Genomic DNA, 23,086 nt, shown 5'->3' with positions numbered 1-23,086 from the left:
TGCCAAGGCATTCAGTAGAGAAAAACTTGCCTTTACAATAAATGGTTTTGGAACAGTTGAACATTCATCTTTAAAATAAACAAGCAAACCTTGATAAATACCTTGTATCATATATAAAAATTAACTCAAAATAGCTTATAAATCTGATTTTAAAAACCAAAGTCCTAGAACTTCTCAAAGAAAACATAAAAGAAAATTTTCTGACCTTGATTTAGGCAGAATTTTTTTAGATGTGACATCAAAAGATGAACCATAGAATAAAATGCATTGATAATTGGATTTCATCAAAATTAAATACTGTTGCTCTTTGAAATGACTTCTAATAAAATGAAAAGAAAAGCCACATACTGGGAGAAAATATTTGCAAAGCATACATCTAATAAAGAATTGATATCCATAATATACAAAGAACTCTTATAAATCAATAGTAGGAAAACAAATAACCCAGCAAAATATGTGATCAGACACATCACCAACAAAGATATATAATGTCAAATGAGCACATGAAAATATGCTCAATGTTATCTATCATTAGAGAAACACAAATAAAATCCGGAATGAAGAGTCCCTACATACCTACTGGAAGGGCTATATATTCTATACCCAGAAATCTCACTCCTAGGTATTTACCCAAGAGTAATAAAGAGATGTTTCCACCCAAAAGCCTGTACACAAATGTTTATAATGGCTTTATGAGTAACAAAACCTGGGAACAGTCCAAATAGCCATTAACTATTGCATGGATTGACAAACTCGGGCGCATCCAAACAATGGACCACAACAGAAACCACCAGGAATGGACTTCTAATACACGCGGCAACATGATTGAATCCCAATAGATCATGCTGAGTGGAAGAACCCAGAGTCAAACATTTGTATCATAGATGATTCCCTTTTCATGACGTTCTAGGAAAAGAAAAACTATAAGACCAAACACAGATCAGTGGTTTCCAGGGATTGGTGGGAGGAGGGTACTGACCACAAAGGGGCAGAGGGCAGGTTTTGGGGTTGTGGACAGTTATCTGATTGTGGTGGTGGTTACGTGACTGCCTTTGCAGAAATTCAGAGAACTGTACACAAAGAGAATGAATTCCACTGTAGATAAATTACACCTGAATGTACCCAACTTTTAGAATAAGAGAGACTTAAAGAGACATACCCAGTAAAATGTGTGGATTTTATTTGACCCTTGTTTGGACAAGGCATACAAAAAATTGTGAGACAACAGGAGAAACTGGAACAGTTGACTAAGTGTTTAACAATTTAAAGAAATGATTGTTTAAATTTATGTATTTTATTTATTTATTTTTGGCTGCCTTGGGTCTTCGTTGCTGGGCTCGGGCTTTCTCTAGTTGTGGCGAGCGGGGGCTACCCTTTGTTGCAGTGCGTGGGCTTCTTATTGCAGTGGCTTCTCTTGTTGAGGATCATGGGCTCTAGGGCACACGGACTTCAGTAGTTGTGGCACACGGGCTCAGTAGTTGTGGCTCGTGGGCTCTAGAGCGCAGGCTCAGTAGTTGTGGCGCATGGACTTAGTTGCTCCGCGGCATGTGGGATCTTCCCGGACCAGGGCTCGAACCCATGTCTCCTGCATTGGCAGGCAGATTCTTAACCACTGCGCCACCAGGGAAGCCCAAGAAATGATTAATTTTGTTAATTTGTAGGTGTTGTTAGAGTTCTATGCTCATGCTTTTAAAAAGAACCTGTATATTTTAGAGATGCCTGCAGAAACATATACAGCTGAAATAAAATCTGTTATGTTTTATCAGTAATCCAGGTGTGGGTGCTAGGAGTGCAGGTGTGAAGATGAAACAAGCCCAGTCATGAGCTGATAATTGTGGAGGGTGGGTGATGGGACGTGGGGTTCATTATATTATTCTCTATTATATTACTGTTGAAAACTTTCAGAATAAAAATTAAAGAAAAAAGAGTAAAAAGTAATATCATGAAGGACACTTCAAGAAATTGCGAAGAGTCATTTTATAGATTCATATACCTGCCACAGTGCGACAAAACTGAAACCTTAAAATAAGCTATAAAGAGATGCCCAGCAGCCTTGAAGTTAAAAGACTCCCCCCAAAATAAATGAACGAGACAGAAATCAATATTACAAAATAAACCTTTTATAAAATAACCAAACGTGATGTGCCCATATTAGAAGTCATAATATGTAGCCAACAGTACTACAAGGCAAATGTAGAGCCAGAAATGATATGTGAACTATGAAAGCATAGGCACAGCATAAATCAGCTTAAATCAAGGCATTAGAAAAGTTTCCTTAGCGAAAACTAAGGAAAATCTGAGGAAGCAAATGATAAAAAATAAAGGCAAACATTTATAGTTTCAAAAACGGAAATGAATTAAATTGATTAAAATCTCCCCTCCCATGATCAGAAAAAAAGAAACACATTAAATGGAGACATCTCTGCTTGATATCAGCAGCTTTTTAACAATTAGATGAACTGATTTCTGGCAGCTTTTCAACTTGAATCACCATGGAGCGGCCCGTGTACACGCCCACAGGTCTCCTCGCTCTTCTACCTGGGCAAGTGCGTGGGGACCTTATCCTCACGTTTTCTCTTAGCCTGAGTCCCCTCTACACCCTGACAATGCATAAAGTTCCTGGGCACACTGTCAACACAGGTATACAGATCAGAGCCTTCACTATGAATGAAACCTAAAAAAGAAAACAAAGAATTTGCTGACTTTGATATTTTTCAACTGGAGAGACTCACTGTGAGCTTGGATAGGAAAATGGAACATTGTGATCATATCAATTCTTCTCAAATTAATTTATGGATATAACATAATGCTAATTATATTACTTTTTGGAACATGAGAAAATCATTTAAAATTGTTGATCATGGAAATACGCATGAGGTGAACAAATATGTACTTTAAAAAAATCTATGAGGGATTTAACTTATTATTCTATTTTATTTATTTATTTATTTATTTACTTATTTATTTATTTATTTTTGGCTGCATTGGGTCTTCGTTGCTGCGCGTGGGCTTTCTTTAGTTGCGGCGAGCGGGGACCACTCTTCGTCGTCGTGTGCAGGCTTCTCATTGTGGTGGCTTCTCTTTGTTGCAGAGCACGTGCTCTAGATGCACGGGCTTCAGTAGTTGTGGCATGTGGGCTCAGTAGTTGTGGCCCACGGGCTTAGTTGCTCTGAGGCATGTGGGATCTTCCTGGACCAGGGCTCGAACCCATGTCCCCTGCATTGGCAGGTGGATTCTTAACCACTGCACCACCAGGGAAGTCCCCAACTTATTATTCTAAAGTTACATCATTTTTTTAAAATGTGGTACTGACATACCAATCTACATATAGATTAACACAATGAGTTTTAAGAGAATTGTTAATAGGACAATATTCTAACACCATAATAAAAGACAGACATAAACAGATGACTCACAGAATAATTATAAATGGTCATTATGCAATATATGGCTTACTCACAAGTAATTCAGGTAATGCAAATTTAAACCACCAAATACAATACTCCCCTATTAAATTAGCAGAGACTTTCAAAAAGCCTTGGTGCTCCTTGGTGTTTGCAATAGTGCAATAGAATGTACACCCATTCGTACATGGTATTAAGTGTCATGTGTACTGGGTCATGGAAGTTGGCTTCCATTTTCCTCTGAGAAAATTAATATAATTTCACTCAGTGGTTCTCCTTCTATGGCAAGTTAAAGGAAGAACAAATACATATGCACAGTGATTCAGCACCTCATAATTTATAATGCCAAAAGGAAAAATAAAATCTCAAATGTTCATGACTAAATAACTGGTTAAGTGAGTTACAATATAGCAATAAAAATGAACAGTCTTCAACCATTAGTAGAATCACATTCGGAAGATTATTTAGACAAAAGAATGCTTTTGTTTTAGTAAATTTTTAAAAGCAGGTTACAACACGAATGAACAGGATGGTACCAGTTTTGAGAGCATTGTACACACACAGTTCACACACATGCGGAAGGAAACATCCGAAAATGTTCATAATGGTTATTTCTGGATGCTGGATGTAATATCTTTTATTTTTCATTTTTAATGAGCATGCATTACTTAGGTTATACAGACTTTACTTACACAGTATAATATAGAATGCCATAAAATACATGAAAATACTTCTTTCTTCTTCATGCCATTGAAAATGAGAATATTCAGTGCTGTTTGAGCCTCTCATCAGCCGTGTGACTCTGACAGCACTGTAACGGAGTTGTGTCCATCTTGGAGTTGCTGTTTCCACAAAGAAACAGCCCCGCTGAGGCAAAGCTTGATTTTTTTTTAGCCACTCATCATATCTGGGTAAGGAGGAGTTCTCCATCTTACGGCCGCAGCGTTAGACATCTGGAAGCACGCTGGGCAGAGGTCTCTCATTTCCTCCTTGGAACTACCCTGTGGAGCCTTGGGGTCCAGCGCAGGTGGCAGCACAATGGTGTCCCCACAGAGCGCCCATCCTGAACGGTCCGGTCTGACTTCACCTGAGATCGTACGTCCTGATGCTGGTGCAGGTGTGGGTGTGGAGGAGTAGAGTGTAAATAGACTAATCACTCCTAGTTGGCGATCAGCCCAACTTACTAGGAAGTCAAACTATGATGTCCCCGCTGTCCCTCTGCCTCAGCCCTCAGACTGGGGGTGCGGGGGTGACCCCATGCCTCGTGACTTCTGGAGGAAAAGGATAAACAGATAAACCTTTCAGGTCCCCAATTTTACTTAGAAAGTTGGGGGAGACACTCTACTTTCCTATCATGGAAAAACAGATATTTCAGGAGAAGATGCAAATGTGTTTGACTCTTAGAGGTAACAGGAAACCCTCAAGGGCACTTCAGCCTTGCGGTGGCCAATTTAGTGTCTGTCCTCCACCCAGCTAGTGTACTCAGGCCTCCCTCCAGTTCCTGAGAAAACTATTTTGGATGCTGGCAACCGGGGCGGGGGGATGCCTGTCCAAAGGCCAACTCCCCCCGTGACAGCCAGTGGGTAAGAGCTTTTATAGACAGAGGAAGGGGGCTACATGCAGAAGCAATACAGTCAGCTCTGGCGGTCATCTTGAAATTGGTCATCGGTGGTCTGACCAACATCATCTTGATTGTTTTAGGTACAGTGAATCTTCAGTTCCAGGGTAGGTTTGTTCCCATTTTCTTGAGGCCAGTTCTTGGAATTGTGGCAGCTTATGTCATGGCTCCAGCCTGGTCATCATGTAGCTAATAACTTCCTCCACCTGGCGGGGGTTTCAGTATCTATAAGACAGCTCAGGGGATACGGCTCAGAATATGATCTATAGCCCTTAAGGAGGAACTAAAGGTCCTTGACTATACTTAATGACTAAACTATTATGATTTGGTCTCCTTTGACTGTTTTCCTCTGTTTCTGCATTTTCTCACTTCTCTGATTAAACTTATTCTTTGGCTAAATTTTTTCCACAGGCAAAAGGCAGGCTGAGGACATTGGGGGGGAAGGACCATAGGGTCCTGCTCCGCTTCAACTCCACTGAATATTTACAAACATTGCTAGTGTATCGGTGCTTTGCCATACATGATGCACTATTGTAACACAGTTTTGCATTCTACTGTGATTTAATATTTTAATATATATTTCCCAATAATAGCATAAATTAGTAAATGTCATCTTTTATTTATTTATTTATTTATGTATTTATTTATTTATTTATTTATGGCTGTGCTGGGTCTTCGTTTCTGTGCGAGGGCTTTCTGTAGTTGTGGCAAGCGGGGGCCACTCTTCATCGCGGTGCGCGGGCCTCTCACTGTCGCGGCCTCTCCTGTTGCGGGGCACAGGCTCCAGACGCACAGGCTCAGTAGTTGTGGCTCACGGGCCCAGTTGCTCCGCGGCATGTGGAATCCTCCCAGACCAGGGCTCGAACCCGTGTCCCCTGCATTGGCAGTCAGACTCCCAACCACTGCGCCACCAGGGAAGCCCAGTAAATGTCATCTTGAATGAATTTTTCAAAATCCAGCAGATGAGGCAGAATATACTTAACATCAGAAGCCAGAGAAAACAATTTCCAAGTTTTCACTGTCTGTAAATATTTTGTAGGCACTTTGGCATCATTTGTTTATAATGCTTTCTGAGACTTCTTACAGGCATCTTAATCTAAATTGTCAGAGTCTTTCACTTGATTTAAAGGATGCAAGGCTGCCTTGCAGAACCACAGAAGAGTTGATGAACAGGAAAAGGATCTGTTTCTTTCCTTCTACTCTCGAGCTCTTTAATTTCACTTTTCAAATTCCGCTTTTACCTTTGCTGTCTAGGACTTTCGGTGCAGCATCTAATGCAGGAGTGGCCGTAGGGACTCTGCAGTTCCCGTTTCCAAGGGATGCTGCTAATACTTCCCTGTATCAATGGCATGGATTGTAGATTTTATTAACTACCTTTCCTCGAGCTTAGGAAAGCTCGTTCCATTCCTAGTTCGCCAGTGGTTACGTTTTGTTATCGTAATTTAGAGATGACTGAAAAGACTGGTCAGCTCAGTGGCCCATACCCACTTATCTCTAGAATCGTGTAATAAAGAAATATTCATCAGAGTATACATTTTTTCTCAGATTACATACCCTTGTGGTCTGATAGCCAGGAAGATAGCTAGATAGATAGGTTCTTAGATTTCTCTTGAGTTACAGATGATCACCAGGACTTTATTTCAGTCAAAAGTTAGGTTCAAGGCCTATAAGAAATAAATGGTGAGAAATAATGTTTTGACGAAAATTAAATATTCAGCTTCCCCTACCATGATTTTCTTCCTTTAAGCATTCAGTGTCAATGTCATTCAGGTAAGAATATGTGTTCTTAACAGGGCAGTAGCCTTGTCTGTCTAATTTACTACTGAACCTCCAGCGCCTGGTAAAGTGTCTTGTCTCTAACAAGAACATGGCAAATATTAAATCAATAATCAATACCACAAATGTGGATTGAGCCCTACCGTGGACCATGCGCTGGCATATGTGCTGGCGGATAGTGCAGTAAATAAAACCGATTAAAACTTCTGCTTCCCTAGGTCTTACAGCCCAGCTTATTGTGTTAATATTTTAGTGTCTCACTTGTCGTATTACTAGACTAAAATACTCTTAGTGGGAAGTTTTCGGATAGGGAGACCTAGTCTTTCAGGTGTGACCCTTGGGGCTACTGTCCCTGGTGTCTGTAATGAAGAATCAGTTCCCTTCTGCTTCCAAATACCACCAACACTACAAGTCTTCAAAAAAGAACTGCATCAGGAATCACAAAAAATAATGTGTGTTCCTAAAACTCCCTGCATGTCATGGCCATCTTTGTCATAACTGTATTTCTTGAATGCATGTAAATGTGACTTCAGTTAGAATTCTGAGACGCATGAAAGCTTAAGATCTCAGTGTCTAGCTATCACGTGAGGTTTAGGAGATGAAGATTTGGGTAAAATCTTTCTAAGTGCCTTTGTAGAAGAATGGTTTTACATTTGTATCCAGCAGTATTTACCTTTAGGTTTTGAAGGTGGTAAGCAGGGGCAGACCAGGTGTTTTGGACCATGACATTTATAAAACTCTCTGTCCTCTTTAAGGAAAGGAATACAAAATCACTAGTCGGAATTAGGGCTGGAGCCTTGGTAGAGTTTGTATGAATGAAGACCCTGGAGCTCAAGCCTCATCAGCTTAAGGCAGATCTATCTGCCTTTGGAAAGAATAGAAATATGAGTGTTTCCCAATAATCAAGCCTTGCATTTTTTCTTGTGATAATGACCTGGTGGTCTTGAGTTTTACTTGCAGTTTCCTTGTTCCTCTGGCACCAACTCAAATGCCGTTTATATAAACAATGTATTATTCAGTCTTTAAGGAAAATAAGTATTCATTTCAGGCAGTATTATCCTCAGTAGAGTGGATTTTTTACATTGGAAATGAACCTTGAATCTCTTCTGAACTAATTAGCCTATTTGCATCCATTCCCTGTGATAGAGAGACAAACCTACTTGTAGATTTCCCCATGCCACGCAGGCAACGCAGGGCACTCGTCAGAGGCGTTACTGCGAGACTGTGCACGTGATGGACACTCACAAATGTCCGTTGATTCAGGAAAAGGAAGATTGGATGCAATGTGGGATGCAGAGAATGGGGTTTGACCGTTTGCAATAGAAGGAAGAAGGCTAGTGACTGTTGGTGGTAGATTGTTGCCCCTGAGATCCTAAGAGGCATGTGGACTTTGACGGATGAGCGAAAAGCAGTCCTCAGAGGACCACAGCAACTTTGTAACTGAAACCTTGTGATGGACGCTGAAGGCCAAGATATCAATGTCGAGACACAAGAGGAAGGGCAGGGCCACAGGATTCCGTGGATGACGAACCTTTTCTGTATGCTGGAGGGATGCGAAAAGTCGGGGCCCAGGAGCCCTGACTCAGGGTGCCTCTGGCTGCAGAGCCTCTGGTGACAAGTCCCACCGCTGCCCGTTCTGAGCCTGCCACAGGTGGCTCCCGAAGGCTACACAAGTAAACATGTGGCTGTTTCCACACGAGGGAAACAGGTGCGTGTGTATCTTCCCAGAGGCACCGATGTCACGGGGAGCTTAGTATTAAGGATGCGGGCTGGCTCTGCTCGGCTCCATTACAAAGGGACACTCTCTCATCAAGGAATTCCCAGTGGGATTTCCCAATGGAAGGAGGAAACACCGCCTGAGAGGGTGGCTTCACCAGGGCGATGGAAGGCGGAGGCGGGGCTGGAAGTGGGTTTGGACGCGTTTGCGTTGGGTGTCGCGGCCACCTGAGACCCGCTGCCGCCGTGAACGCATCCATGTTTTATGCCTTCGGACTATTTATGGACTGTTTCCCTGTCACGGTCGGGGTGGATCTGTTGAAGCATGACCGTCCTCTCGGGGATGCTGGATGGCCGGCGTTCCTCCAGGTCCATCTTGATTTTCTATCTCCTTTGCTTGGAACGTCCATGGATTCCAGGCTAACGTGGCCACAGTCTTCTCTTTGCGTTGGGCACAGTAAACGTGCAACATTAAGTCTGTCTCACCAGTGTCACTTCTCCCAGGGACCCTTCCCTTTGCTCTCAGCTCTGATGGTATGACTTTTCTTTCGCCTTTCCTGGGATGCTTTAGGCCATAAGAAATCTAGGTGTGACAGGATCCCTGGAAGTTATTGGCAGGAATGACAGTTACAGGTGAATATATTGCAGCAAACAATTACTCTCCTGCCTGCCTGCCAACTGCTGCCTTCCTTTTTTCTTTCTTCCCCCTTCCCTTCCTCTGTCCCTTTGTAAAGTCAGCACATGTGCAGAATGCCTTAAAATTATAAGAAAAATGACGCGTTTTTCTTTGAACATGAACTACGTGCAGACACTTTATAAGGGCCTTGCTGTGCGCGGGGATGACCTCACCGAACCCGCACAGGCCTCTGTGGAGCAGGTAACTGTCCTCACCTGCCCTGGGGGACACTCGTTCTACGGGGAGGCTGGGCCAGTTTCCGGGAGGGCAGTGTCGAACCAGACCCACGTGGGCTGCCGGAACTGGCAGTTCTGAGCCCGCCCCAGGCTCCCTGGGCCGGGTCTGCATGTGAGGGGAGAATTCTGCTCCCTCCTGTAGCTGTGTCAGCAGGGATATAACCCCCCATCCCATCCCCAGCGATGGATGCCTTGATTCTGCAAACTCAAATACTCCTCTCACTTAGGGCATCAGTTCCACAAGGACAGGCACAGTTGCACCCTATTTGCTGAAACGTGGATTCAGTGCAGCACATTTTAGCAGCAGCTACGTATGATGAGAACATGTTTCTGAAAATTCCTGTCTTAGACATTCCTATTCTCAAACACCGGGCATCTTCACTGGGGTTATGTGTGGAGCCCTGATCCAGTGGCTGTTTCCTGGGAGAGAGTTTGGGTTTTGAGGAGCGGAGGTGTCAGGGTGGATGTGACCCATTAAAGCCCCTTCGCCGCCCCAACGAGTCCTGTGATGGGCCGCACACCGTTACCCGAGTGGGGCTCGGGGCGGAACCCACCCTTGGCAGGTGCTGAAGGGAAAGGCGGGTTTGGTGTCCCCATTACGAGGCTGTCAGTCATCTTAATTTCATAATGAGGAGAGACACCGTCAAGCAGGAAGATTCCTAAAAATCGTCAGCTGGTTGATTGCGTCGCTGTCTGAACGTGTCTCTGAAGAGAAAGACGCAAGCTGAGCGTCACTTCCTGTGCTTTATTACTGCCACGGGATGTTACGAGACAGGTAAGAGGTGAGTGTAGATCGTGTGCGTTGAGCATAATGAAGTGGTTGGAAAACAGCTGCCTGGTGATGAACAGCACGGTTTTGGTAAACGCCTCGCAGAAGCCTTTCCCACGACTTGTGTTGTTGTGCAGACAGACGGGATTGTGTCCTGTCTGAAGGTCAACAAAACCTCGGGCTGCCTGTGAGGGATAGAATCCATCTGCTGCAGCTTTCACGGGGAAACACGTTTATTTCAAGGCAGAAGGTTACGTTTTTGCCAATGCCACTGTGTTCCATAGAAAATGACACTCTTTTTGGGGACAGCCACGTGCACCCTGGGACCGTCCATGGGACAGGTGTGGCCGGACCCCCGAGGGTGACCCTGCTAAGAGTAAACTCAGAGGTTGGAGAATCTGCTTGGACCCACTGAACCCACGAAACCCCTTACGGGATGAATCCCTCAGGAGACAAATGTTGCCTGGGAGCCACTCGGTTGATGTGGATTTGTTAAGCACCTGCTGTATACCCGGTACCTGGATGTGTCCCATGAGCACAGTCTTGCCCTCCAGGAGTTCATGAGCGTGTGGTCTGGGTGTTCTGGTGGAAAGTGTGTCTGTGGGAGGGGCAGGTGCTCTGCTGAGCCCGCCCTGGGGCCCAGCCCCTGGGGTCCAGCCCTGGGGTCTGCTTGGCCAGAGTGCACGGCCCTGTCCCAGCCCCTTCCCACCCCAGGCCCCTGAGCTGCACACCCCACTCCTTCTGCAATGGACCTGGGATTCCAGAGCAGGTGTGGGCCCAGAGCGGGAGGCGGTGCTTTCGGGGCTCCTTAGGTGTTAGTGTCAGCCGGTCAATTGTGTCCTCATGAAGATAGTTCCTACGCTGCTGTCTTCCCCTCTTCTTCACTGACTCAGTTCATTACGGCAATCAGGACGTTTAGATTACCCAGTGTTAGTGGCAATTTGTTCTTCGGGGCAGTGTAATTAATCTCTAGTTTTAATAAAGTGAATATTCAAATTATTGTGTACCAAGTTACATGAAATCATAAAAATAACAATAAATTAGTATTTCTAAGCTGATGCACAAAGCTAAGTGAATTTTCCCCCTCTTAGCATTAGGTAACTCATATGTCCTTGCCTGGCACCGTCTGCCATGGGCGGGGGAGGGCTGGTCCATCCCCCACCCCACCCTCCTCCGGGCGATGCATGCCCCTCCCGAGGGGTGACTCGGCTGAGGTGCATGGACTTCTGTCCAGTGGGGGTGGGTGCTGGTTCACAGTGACCAAGTGGGTCCAGCACACCGTTGGCGCTTGTGTCATCAGTGTCCCCAACAGAGACACACACCAAAGCCATGCCATCTGCTTCTCTGCTCTGTGGGAGGGGGCCCGGCTGAGAGGGTCCCCAAGGCTGGGAGGTGAAGGGGCCGGCCGAATCCTGGCTGGGATTCAGTGCCAGCTTCAGGGCCGGGAGCACCTTTCATCCTATGGTCGGGGACGAGGACCTGGAGGGGTCATCAGTCCTGGGGTGGGGGGCTCCGAGCACCACCATGCGGTCTTCAGGGTCGGTGCCCACAGACTAGATGTATCAGGGGTCACTGGGGTGTCCCAGTGCTGGGGCGTAGCTGAAAATGTGTACGAATGTGCAGACAAAGCTGGAGTGAAATGAGTCAAATAGCAGCAGTGCCTCCTTGGGAAGGGCTGGTTCCTGGTGAAGTTTTAAGTGAAACAGCCAGACTGAAATCCACCCTTTGCAGAGCAGTTCTGTGCCAGACATGCCTGCACATCAAGAAGAACCAAGAGGGGGCTCCGTGGGTAGATGAAGAGGATTTGTACGGGAAAGTCATCTTCCAAATGTCTGAAATGAGGGGAGGCGGCCGAGATGGGTTTAGCAGAAAAGAACACGTGCATTTGGGAGCCGGGCTCGTGTTACCGAATTAAGTTGTATGGATAACCCCTAGCCCGGCTGGACCATTTGCCTTGGAGGAAAAAGGTTCTTTTCCCCTTCGGATTTGTGTAGCCAAATAATGAAACCGAAGCTGAGATGGCTGCAGCGCCAGCTTTATTCAGTGGCCAAAGCATGGAGAAGCGGGAACTTGGTTCACAGGTCGACTTCTTGCCCACGTGGGGAGGGGTTTGATTTTAGAGTCAAGACAAAGGGAGGAGGGGTGAGGCTGATGATGGGGAGGCCCATGCGTTAGTCTCCGGGGAAGGGGAGGGCTTTCCCAGGGAGCGGGCTGCCACCCCTCTGTACCCTTTTTCAGTCCCCGACTTCCAGTCATGGCATCATTCCGCTGGGTGTGTCATTTAGTCGCTAATGTCGTAAAATCAGCCTAGCATGAGACCCGGGGTCTGTGGGAGGTCAGATTCATCACCGTCTTGGTCCCAGCTGGTTCCGTCTGGTTTTTGTTTTTCTCTCCGTGTAGCTTCCTTTCTTCGTCTCCAGACCCTGAGACTTAAAGATTTACGTTAGTTCCTGTTGGGGGGCAGGGAGGCGCCGGGTTCTGATTGGTGATCCAGTGTCAGCTCTGGCCACGCTGGCGCGTCTCCCGCGAGCGGGCGTCACCCTGAGAGGTGGTGGTGTGGTGCTCCGTCGGTGCACAGGTTGGACTCTGTGCTGAGCGTCATTTGAGGAACTGAACGATGCTTTAGAAAGTGAAGACGTGGGTCCTTCTAGAAATGCTGTTTCCTGGTCTTCCCTTTCCAGTGTTTCCAGGTCCAGGACCATGAGGTAGGTGCAGTCACAGCCCAGCAGGGGAAACGAGGGGCGAAACTTCAGAGGGCTGTCACTTTTGTATGACACGCCAAACCAACACACTGCTGTTCTAGCATCCAAACAGTGGGAAACGGGAGATTCAAACAGAGAGTTTTACTTCTCCTGGGGCATTCCTCACAGCAAACTGGGCATACGTATCCCCCTCACCGCTGACTCTTACTTAGGGACACATCCTGACATCATTTTCCTATTTCCTGAAAAGATGGAGAAGAGGGGTTTCCAGGCAACCACTCACCCCCTTATGCCCAGGCTCACATCGCGGTTGAGCTAGGCCACCAGCTGAGCGCTGTAGCTCTGTGGGTCCCCTGGGGGAGGCAGATGCACACATAGGTGATTGTGTCAAAAGGGGACACAGAAAGGGGGCTTTTGGGTCAAAGGGCATTGTCAGAGCCCTCCCTCCGGGGCAGGAGGCAGCAAGGTATGAGACTCTGTTACTTGTGGGTCAGCATGTAACGGGGGTGTTGGGGGAAGATGAGAGGTGTCGCCTGGGAAGGGGTTTGTGCTTGCTCCATGGTATGGGGGGCTGGCGGTTCTGGCAGAGGGAGGGGAGAGCCCACCCCATCCAGCTTGCCGGTTACAAAGGCTCCGAGGGAGGGCACGGTCTGGGAGAAGGAGCAGGGCGATGTCAGTGAGCTGTGAGTGCAGGCTGCCAGGGTCGCCCACCCGCTACCCATGGGTATTCTTGGCAGACAGACACTCCGTCAGCACCGGGGTGCTGCCTAGGTGCCGGGGTGGCAGAAAAGACAAATGTGGTGCGTGCCTTGAGCAGCTCACAACCCGCCAGAGCCGATCACGAAACAGACACTTTGTTGGGCAAGGTGAGAGCGGCCTTGGAGCTTGGGTGACCATCCAGCCCAGCTTACGGGTTTGCTTCCTCGGAACATGGAAGACTTTACCAAAACCAGGAACTGGATGTCTCCTTCAGAAAACTGCCGGAATAGCAAACACCAAGAAAGGCAAGCAAAATCAAACACGTGTGCAGGAGCTGGGCGCTGGCTTGTCACTTAGACACCAGGGCCCGTCACTGCTCTTCCTAAAAGGAGCCAGGTAAGTGCTGACAGATTTCCTTACTCCCCAGAGCTGGGGGTCAGGGCACAGGGACACGACGCCCTCCGAGCACAGGGGAGGGAGGAAGAGCCTTCCTCCCTCCCCTCTGCCTGTTGTCAAAGCCTCACATGCTGCCAGAGACCCCAGACCCTCCTCCTGGCGAAGCCTCCACATAGGGACCACTGCCTGAAGTCACCCGCTGACCGGTCCTGTTTGCAGAAATAATTACCAGTTGGCAGATACACCGCCTGAAGGATTCCACCAGAGCTGAATCATATGCTAAACGGACATAATAAACTAAATTAGCCGATGACTATTTGCTGTTTTGAGGACATGGCTGAGAGGAGAGCACAGCATCTCCTGTGTATCAGGTGAGGTTCCTCTTCTTCGGAAGACCTGCCGCCATCCTGGTGTTTCCTCCATACCCTCTGCATCCCAAGATAAAGGTCTTCCTCTCTACGTGGTTTCCTCAACGTCAGATGCTACAGGCGAGGCCTTCATCCTGCTCTTTTGTGAAGATTTGGAAGCTAAATGTCTAGCATCTTATCTACTCTGCAGCCTGCTAGTGGTTATAATTCTGGGGCTCCTCTGCTGCCAGAGCAGGCCTTCCACACTGAGTGTTCCTCCAGTAGGGATGCGGTAAATGTTGTCTCCAGCCCTGCCCTCCCCTTCTTCCTCTGGGGAGTGCGGCCAGCGGCAGAGAACCTGGGGCTGAGAGCAGCTCTGTTCCAGCGCAGGCCTAAGAGGAAGAGAAAACCCAAGGGAACAGAACAGACCAGACTGTCCAGCCTGAGTGGACACCCCTGAACTTGCACCCCAGTTAGCGTCTCAGCCTGAGGCCGGATGGTGAGAGCCCCCGCCTGTCCCGCCATCCCAGGGCCACCAGCCTTTCTCTTCCTTTTATTCTGTTGAATCCTGGGAAAAGCACATCCGGCTGCTGGCTGGGTTCCGGTTTTGGAGGCAGGTACCGGGAGAGGTCAGTGGTCAGGGTGCCTGTGAGCACAGGTGGCCGCGCAGAGCCTGCCCGCCCCCTCCTGTGAGTCTATCAGTGTGTCAGTGACCGAAGGCCCCTGTGCGGGCAACAGGGTGGCCTCTGGTGGCACAAAGGAGAAAGTCCTCCAGACGCTCCAGCCCGCCCAGGAGTCTAGCTGGGATGGGGCACGCGTTCAGCCAGGCGGGGCCCCAGTGCCAGCCCTGCAGAGGGACTCGGGCAGACACGCCTGGCCTTAAGTCGGTGCCAGCTTTCTCCAGGGCTCCTGTGAGCCTCCTGCACCTCACTGAGGCCTGCTCTCCGGCGACAAATAGGGACCGCGGAAGTTCTCCTTCATCCAGCTATCCTGGGGTCACTCAGACTAAAAATGCAAACAAAGCCCCTTTGCAAGTCGGGCCATCAGAGAGGGATCTGGAGGGAGGTGGCCGTGACGGAAGGGGCAGCACAGGGCGGGACGGCTGCAGCCCCCTCCCCCCAACCCCTGCAGCTGCCTGCCTGCAGAGACGCACACGGTTAACTACTGTTTTGCCTAAAACATTGATTTTTATTAGTGATGCTGATGGGATTGCATTCGTGGCTTATCTCTTAGCTGGCTTAGCAGGTTTTTTTGGCTGGGCCTCTTATCTCAGTTTATTTACTCAACTAGGGGATTCTCTGCAGTCCTTCGGGGAAAGCAAGTTATGCTAATTACTTATCAGTCGACACAGTTTGTTGAGGGCCTGCTCAGCTTCCAACACGCAGCTCGAGAGGCGTCTCTCCGGGAGCAGCTGGCGTCCCAGGGCCCATCGGCCCCGCCTGCCTCCTGGCGGGTGATGATCTGTTTGCAGCAGTGTTTCCTAAGGTAGCGCCTTCCTGGCCGAGCTGTGTGCCATCTGGCAGGCGGAGATGGTCCGCAAATGCCTCAGCTGGGGGTGGGGGGATGGAGTGGGAAGCAGGAAGTTGCCAGCAGCTCCCGCCCACGTGGCGCTCCAGATGGGGATCAGGGGTTACCACTGGTCAGTGGAGGTTCCTGAGCCCCTCCTCCCGCTTTGCGCGGTTACCTCTCCCACCTGCTGGCCAGGGTTGAGCTCATCTGTGCTGTCTGTGTCCTGGAGGTTGGGAGCCAGATCCTGCTCCCACACCGGGTGCCTGGGTCTAATATCAACACACAACGCACCTGCGCAAGGCCTGAAGCTGGTGGGAGCTTGGCAGTGATGAGACCCCTTCTTTCCATCTCATCTCATCCACCAATGATGACAGTAATTTTGTCGACATTGGTTATTAACTTTTTATCTCCACTGATATTATGCAGTCGATGTTGTGAACTGACTGGTGAGTGGTGCATTTTTATATGGACCCAGATGGATTCAAAGCAGGTTAAAAACTATCTTTCCAGGGTCTTTTTTTAAAGAGGCAGATAAGGTTCACTTTTTTTTTTTTCCTTTTCGATTGACTTATCATTTCTGACAGCAAAGTCATGTGATGATAAAACTGTTCCCACACTTCCATCTGTAAAATGCTCTTGCCGTGGCACTGTTTCTTTTAAGTCACTGTTGTTACTTTCTCATTCTTTGCTGAAGGGTCATCTCCGTTTTGAACAGAAGATCAAGTTCATTCAACAAATTCATCAGGTAGCCTATCACCGAGGTCATTGAACTTGGCTTTGAGAATCGCAGTTCTTTGAAGTCCTCTGTCACACCAATGGATCTGTCTCTGAACAGGGCCAACAATGGTTAAATTGCAGTGGAAACACCTGTGGTAAAATAATATAAATAAAGGAATCTTGAAGGAGGGAAGCTGAATTTACAAAGAAATATTTGTGTACAGCTTCATAGTGTGTGGACTTTCACAGAACTGCCTCATTAAACTGACACATGCACACTCAAAGTGCTCACCCTGTTTGGCCCTGAACAACCATCCTGGAATGGGCAATAAATGCAGAAATTAACCTTTTTGCACACAGTTGTTTATGTCATGTTTATTTATAATAGGCAACACCTATTATGATGGGGGCTGGTTAAGTGAGCATGGCAGATTTGTGTGGCGGTTCCACTGCCTGGAATACTAGTCTCTGATTAATAACTGGACTTGGGAAGGCCATTTAATGACAGGAGAAGTGGAAGAGCAGTGTGTGCAGTGTACTGGTGGTCCCTCACCGGTACAGCCAGACCATGCCTCTGGAAACTTCTGGTTAGCTGCATGACGGAAGATCAACAGTGTTCAGCTGGGGGACCAAAGGGACATTGTTAGATGCTTATTTACTCCATTTTATACCTTTTCTATAATGTGTTTTTACTGTTAATTAAGACAATATATATTGCATAGTGTGGGTATTTTGCTGACTTTAAATCCGTATGTGACAACAATGAGACACCACTACACACCTGCGAGAATGTCTAAAATCCAGGACATTGACACCAAGTGCTCGTGAGGACGTGGAGCAACAGGAGCTCCTTCATGGCTGGTGGGGATGCAGAACGGGGCAGCCACTTTGAGAGACAGTCTGGAAGTTTCTTACAAAGCGAAAGGTAGTCTTACCATGTGACCCAGCAGTCACACTCCTTGGTATTTACCCAAATGAGCTGAGGACTCATGTACAAACAAAAACATGCACACAAATGTTGATAGCAGTTTTATTCATAATCCTAAATAGTTGGAAGCAACCAATATGTCCTTCCATAGGTGAATGGGTAAACTGTGGTACATCCAGACAATGAAATATTACTCGGTAATAAAAAGAAAGGAGCTATCTTGCCATGAAAAGACACAAAGGAACTTTAAGTACGTACAGGCACACCGCTGAGATATTGCTGGTTTGGTTCCAGACCACTGCAGTAAAAGGAATATAGCAATAAAGCAATTTTTTTGGTTTCCCAGTGCATATAAACGTTGTGTTTACACTACACTACAGTCTGTTAAGTGTACAATAGCATAATGTGTAAAACAATGTACATACCTTAATTAAAAATACCTAATTGCTAAAAATGCCCACACAATCTGAGACTTCAGTGGGTCGTAATCTTTTTGCTGGAGGGCGTTGCCTCGATGTTGATGGCTGTTGACTGGTCAGGGTGGTGGTCGCTGAAGGCTGGGGAGGCTGCAGCAATTTCTTAAAATAAGACAGCAGTGAATCTGCCGCATCAGTTGACTTCCTTTCAAGCATGATCTCTCAGTAGCATGCGATGCTGTTTGAGAGCATTTTACCCACAGTAGAACTTCTTTCGAAATTGGAGTCAATCCTCTCAAACCCTTTCACTGCTTTCTCAACTAAGTTTATATAATATTCTTTATCCTTTGTCTTCATTTCAATAATCTTTATAGCATCTTCACCAAGAGTAGATTCCATCTCAAGGAACCACTTTCTTTGCTCATCCCTAAGCAACTCCTTCCTCATCCATTAAAATTTTTATTGTGAAATTGCAGCAATTCACTCACATCTTTGGCTCCACTTCGAATTCTAGTTCTCTTGCTATTTCCACCACATCTACAGTAACGTCCTCCACTGAAGTCTGAACCTCTCAAGGTCACCCATGAGGGTTGGAACCGTCTTCTTCCAAACTCCTGCTAAGGTTGATGTTTTGATCCCTTCTCACCAATCTCAAGTACTCTTAATGGCACTTTGAAGGATGAATCCTTTCCAGAAGGCTTTCAATTTACTTTGCTTAGATCCACCAGAGGAATCACTGTCTATGGCAGCTATAGCCTTATGAGATGTGTTTCTTAAATAATAAGGCTTGAAAGTCAAAATAACTCCTTGATCCATGGGCTGTAGAATGGATATTGTGTTACCACGAAAACGACATTAATCTCCTCTCCATCTCCATTAGAGCTCCTGGGTGACCAGGTGCATTGTCAATGAGCAATCATATTCTGAAAGGAATCTTTTTTTTCTGAGCAGTATGTCTCAACAGTGGGCTTAAAATGTTCAGTAAACCATGTTGTAAACAGATGTGCTGTCATCCAGGCCTTGTTGTTCCATTTATAACACACAGAGTAGATTTAGCATAATTCTTAAGGGCCCTGGGATTTTCAGAATGGTAAATGAGCATTGGCTTCAGCTTAAAGTCACCAGCTGCATTAGCCCCGAACAAGAGAGGCAGCGTGTCCTCTGAAGCTTTGAAGCCAGGCACTGACTTCTCCTCTCTAGCTATAAGAGTCCTAGATGGCATCTTCTTCCAATAGAAGGTTGTTTAATCCGCACTGAAAATCACTAATGATCTGAGCTAGATCTTGTGGATAACTTGCTGCAGCTTCTACATCAGCACTTGTAGCTTCACCCAGCACTTTTGTGTTATGAGATGGCTTCTTGCCTTAAGCCTCATGAACCGACCTCTGCTAACTTCAAACTTTTCTTCTGCAGCTTCCTAACGTCTCTCAGCCTTCATAGAATTGAAGAGAGCTGGGGACTGGCTCTGGATTAGGCTTTGGCTTAAGGGAATGTTGTGGCTGGTTTGTTCTTCTATCCAGACCACTCAGATTTTCTCCACATCAGCAATAAGGCTGTTTCTCTTTCTTATCATTCGTGTATTCACTGGAGTAGCACTTTTAATTTCCTTCAAGAACTTTCCCTTTGCATTCACAACTTGGCTAATGGTCCAAGAGGCCTCACTGTCAGCCTGTCTCAGCTTTCGATATGCCTTCCTCACTGAGCTCAATCATTTCTAGCTTGTGGAGATGAAAAGGCAGAACACACGGGATGTTTAGTTTTGCATTTGGCAAAACTCATAGAATGTACAACGTAAACAGTGGACCCTAATGTAAACTATGGACTTTGGGTGATAATAATGTATCAGTGTTGGTTTATCCATTAATGGTAACAAACGTAGCACCCAACCCAAAAGGGCGGTAAGAGGGGAAACCAGGTGTGGGGGAATAGGTGGGAATTCTCTGTACTTTCTGCTCAGTTTTTCTGTAACCCTCAACCTGCTCTATAAAAAATTAAATTACATTTTAAAAATCTGTAAATGCCCATCATAGGACATTTGGAAAATACAGAAAAACAGAAATAAAGAGAAATTCAAGGATCTGGGAGTGAGCGTGCCCTTTTGATTTAAAGTGAGAGACGTGTGGCTCTGTCCCTAAGAGCTAGAACATGCTTGGCATCTAATTGACCAAATGAAATTTGTTGACCGAATGACTGCATAGTGAAGAACAGGAAATGACTGTATAATCGGCTTTGTTTACTGAGCGTCGTATTGTGAGCTGCAGCAAAGTACTTCTCTTTAAGGCAGGAGTGTCCCCTGGTGACTGTGAGCCTTGTGAGGGCACACAGCTCTGTGCACAGGTGACATTCGGGTGGGTAAAGAGCTCATCACACTTATTTCAGGGACAGTGGCCCAGGGCACGGGCTTCCAAGAAAGGGGGTTACCACGCCCTTGTTTTCTGGCTGCTCGTATGTTGCATGATGAAATGGCATCGTCAACAGGGGACTCCGGGCATCCTGTGCTGACCTCCCTGTCCCCACTCTGCAGGTGGTCATCACAACAGCCTTAAGCCTGTCGGCAGCGGCCCCACCTTTGCCATCACCACTGCCACCGCCGCCATGGTCTCCGTGGACCCCGAGGGACTTGGGGGCCCGTCCCCCTCCAGCGTGCAGCCCTGCCACTTCCTGACCCTGGCGCCCATCAAAATACCCCTGCGGACCACACCCTTCTCTGGTAAGTACACAGCCTGGTCTCTCAGAGCCTTGGGCTGGTTCGGAGTCCACCGTGTGGAGACCAAGGCAGGGACCTGCCATCCCCCAGATTCATGGTTTCCTGCGTTCTCATGCTGGGGGCATCGGGAGAGGGCTTATGCTCAGATCACGCAAATGGACCTCAGTTCCCTTGACCAAGGTCATGTTAGATAACCCGGGCATTTTCTGCCATAAAGCAAAATGTAAAGTTTCTGTTTGAAGAAATGAGACATGCCTTTACTAACTCTTCACGGGGAGTGATGCACATGACCGAGAAATTTCTAGTTTTCTTATGTGGGGCTTGGAAAAAAGCAAAGGCAACGTGATGGAAAACAGTTAAGCATCTGAGTTAATAAAACACAAAAAAGTACAAAACTCAAGAGTCGCATGGGGCTCTCACTGAGCCATCCCTCCTGGGCTGGCCAGCTGGGCCTGCTCTGAACACATGGGGTGGGGTCCTCCCCACCACGGCGGGACTGGTGCAGAGGTCCACCGAAGCCCGTGGCTGAGGAAGAGACAGGGTAGCCACCAAGGTTTGGAGTTCATCCGTGCAGCGGGTGTACTATTCTAAGCCCGCGGGGCGGAGGCGGGGCTGGCAGACATTCTGGTGTTGTGAGCGATGCTGAGATGCAGGATGAGATGCGGAAGGCCTGGTCCTGGATTGGTTGCAACTCTGTTGTCCAAACATGTTCTCAGCTGTACGCGCACATCTGCTCACTGTCACCAGCGCTCCACGTGTCCCAGCTGTCCTGGTGAGTGCATGTTTGGGTCCGTCCTTAAATGTCGCAAAAACAGCGTTGACTTGGAATGACCTTTAGTAAGTACTGGAGCCTTGGGAGCCAGGACTATTACTTGAGTTTTAGTTTTTCACATGATACAGTAAGACTTGGATAGAAATTCTGTGGAATTATAATATTAATTCTATACTAGAGTTAACCCTAGAATTGTATACTAGCATTATATCATTAATTGCTAGGTTGTCAGTGATAGAAACATCTCTAGATTGTGAGATACATATCTTTTTTTCATGGTAGAAATAGATTAACCTGGTTTCATTACTTTCCAGTTTGGGGAGTGTTTTTGGTTTTCTGGTCGTGTTTCTAGTAAATCTGATGTGGTCTTCTCAACACTGGACCTAGGCTTCTGTGTTTCTATGTTGACCTGACAAATTAGTTGGTCAATAGAATGTTGTATTCTCAAGAACAAAATCTTATTTCTATTTCAGTGTGTTAGTGAACATGCAGTTAGGGTGTGACAGGGAAAATAAATAAAACACATGGATAATCTCCTGTGTGGAACATAATTTACAACTGTGTCAAGATTCTCGTTTTAAAATCCGTCAGTCCACTGGCATTTATTAAGGATGACTTACTATTTTCTGAGCAAATTAATCTTAGAAAGAACCCGAAACCAAACCCTGTGTACCCCAGGGGCGGCTTCACTCTTCATGTCTCTTATATGATTTATAAAGTGACATAATCATTAGGCGTCTTTCCGTGTTGGCATTTTATAAGGCTCTGTAATCAAATCTGCCATAATGTGCATTCAGTTAGAAAAAGACAACCTCCATGTGATCTATCTTGTACAAAACTGCCGAAGTGGATGGTCAGAAGATGAAGGGGCCCTACTTAACAGGTGGCTTCTGAAATAGCCTTTGTCTTGCTGGCATTGGTCCCTTTGATCTGAAAACCCCAATCACTACAGGGGTTGAAACTGGGGCTACAGGTCTGGACCAATGACCCCAGCCCCGTGGGCGGTCCCTGAGCTCTTTGGCCAATCCCAGTGTTGGATATGGTACTGCCAGGGCTGCCTCTGTAAGTGGTTCTCTGGCAGGGAGGACCACCTACCCACCTAGAAGGGTTGCCCTGGCTCTCCTCTTGATGTTAGAAGAAGGCATTTGAGAGAGACTGGCCAGGTCCCTGATGAAAACCTTCTCAGAATTTCCCTTGAATTCTTTCTGAAAACCAAGCCTTGAAGGAGACTGAGGGCAGACAGTTTGTCCATCAGAGCTGGATTTTTTTAACCCCTGTCAGTAGCCCCATGGAATGAGAGCCAGTGAGATTGAAGAGTGGACTGTCCTGATTCTCAGTGGAGGTCCAGGTATTCTGCTCGGAAATCCCTAACCCCCCTGAAAACGGAGTGGAGGAGGGATGGGGATAGGAGAAAGGAAGGCTGGTGGAGGGAGGGGGGCCAAGGGAATAGAATGGCATCGACAGAAAAAGAGATTTCGTAGGCCCAGAAAAATGCACGTCTCTGGGAAGTTTGCTCCATATTCAAACTGATTTTATAAAAGCACTTGAACTTTAATTTATCCACAGATGAATAATCCTGCTTTTATTCAGAAGATAATAATTCCCATTTTAGATAAATGAGTTAGACTGTTTTATTTACACCCTAAGCTTGGTGCTAAAAGCCAGATAACCTTAGAAGCCCTATGTGGTTTAGCTTTA

At 46.8% G+C, this 23,086-nt stretch overlaps 1 protein-coding gene across 1 annotated transcript in view; it reads left to right on the top strand.

Annotated features, from left to right (window-relative positions):
* The window catches only part of TCERG1L (transcription elongation regulator 1 like), a 195,311-nt gene that overhangs the window by 17,850 nt on the left and 154,375 nt on the right, over nucleotides 1-23,086 (top strand). Inside the window, exon 4 of the mRNA XM_068549107.1 lies at nucleotides 20,434-20,619. Within this exon, the coding sequence (XP_068405208.1) occupies nucleotides 20,434-20,619 (186 nt within the window). The remainder of the gene's footprint in view (nucleotides 1-20,433; nucleotides 20,620-23,086) is intronic.

The sequence above is a fragment of the Eschrichtius robustus genome, chromosome 7 (assembly GCF_028021215.1).
Source record: "Eschrichtius robustus isolate mEscRob2 chromosome 7, mEscRob2.pri, whole genome shotgun sequence".
Classification (NCBI taxonomy): Eukaryota; Metazoa; Chordata; class Mammalia; order Artiodactyla; family Eschrichtiidae; genus Eschrichtius; species Eschrichtius robustus.
The sequence above is the reverse complement of the archived record's forward strand: the minus strand, read 5'-3'. Positions and strand labels throughout refer to the sequence as shown.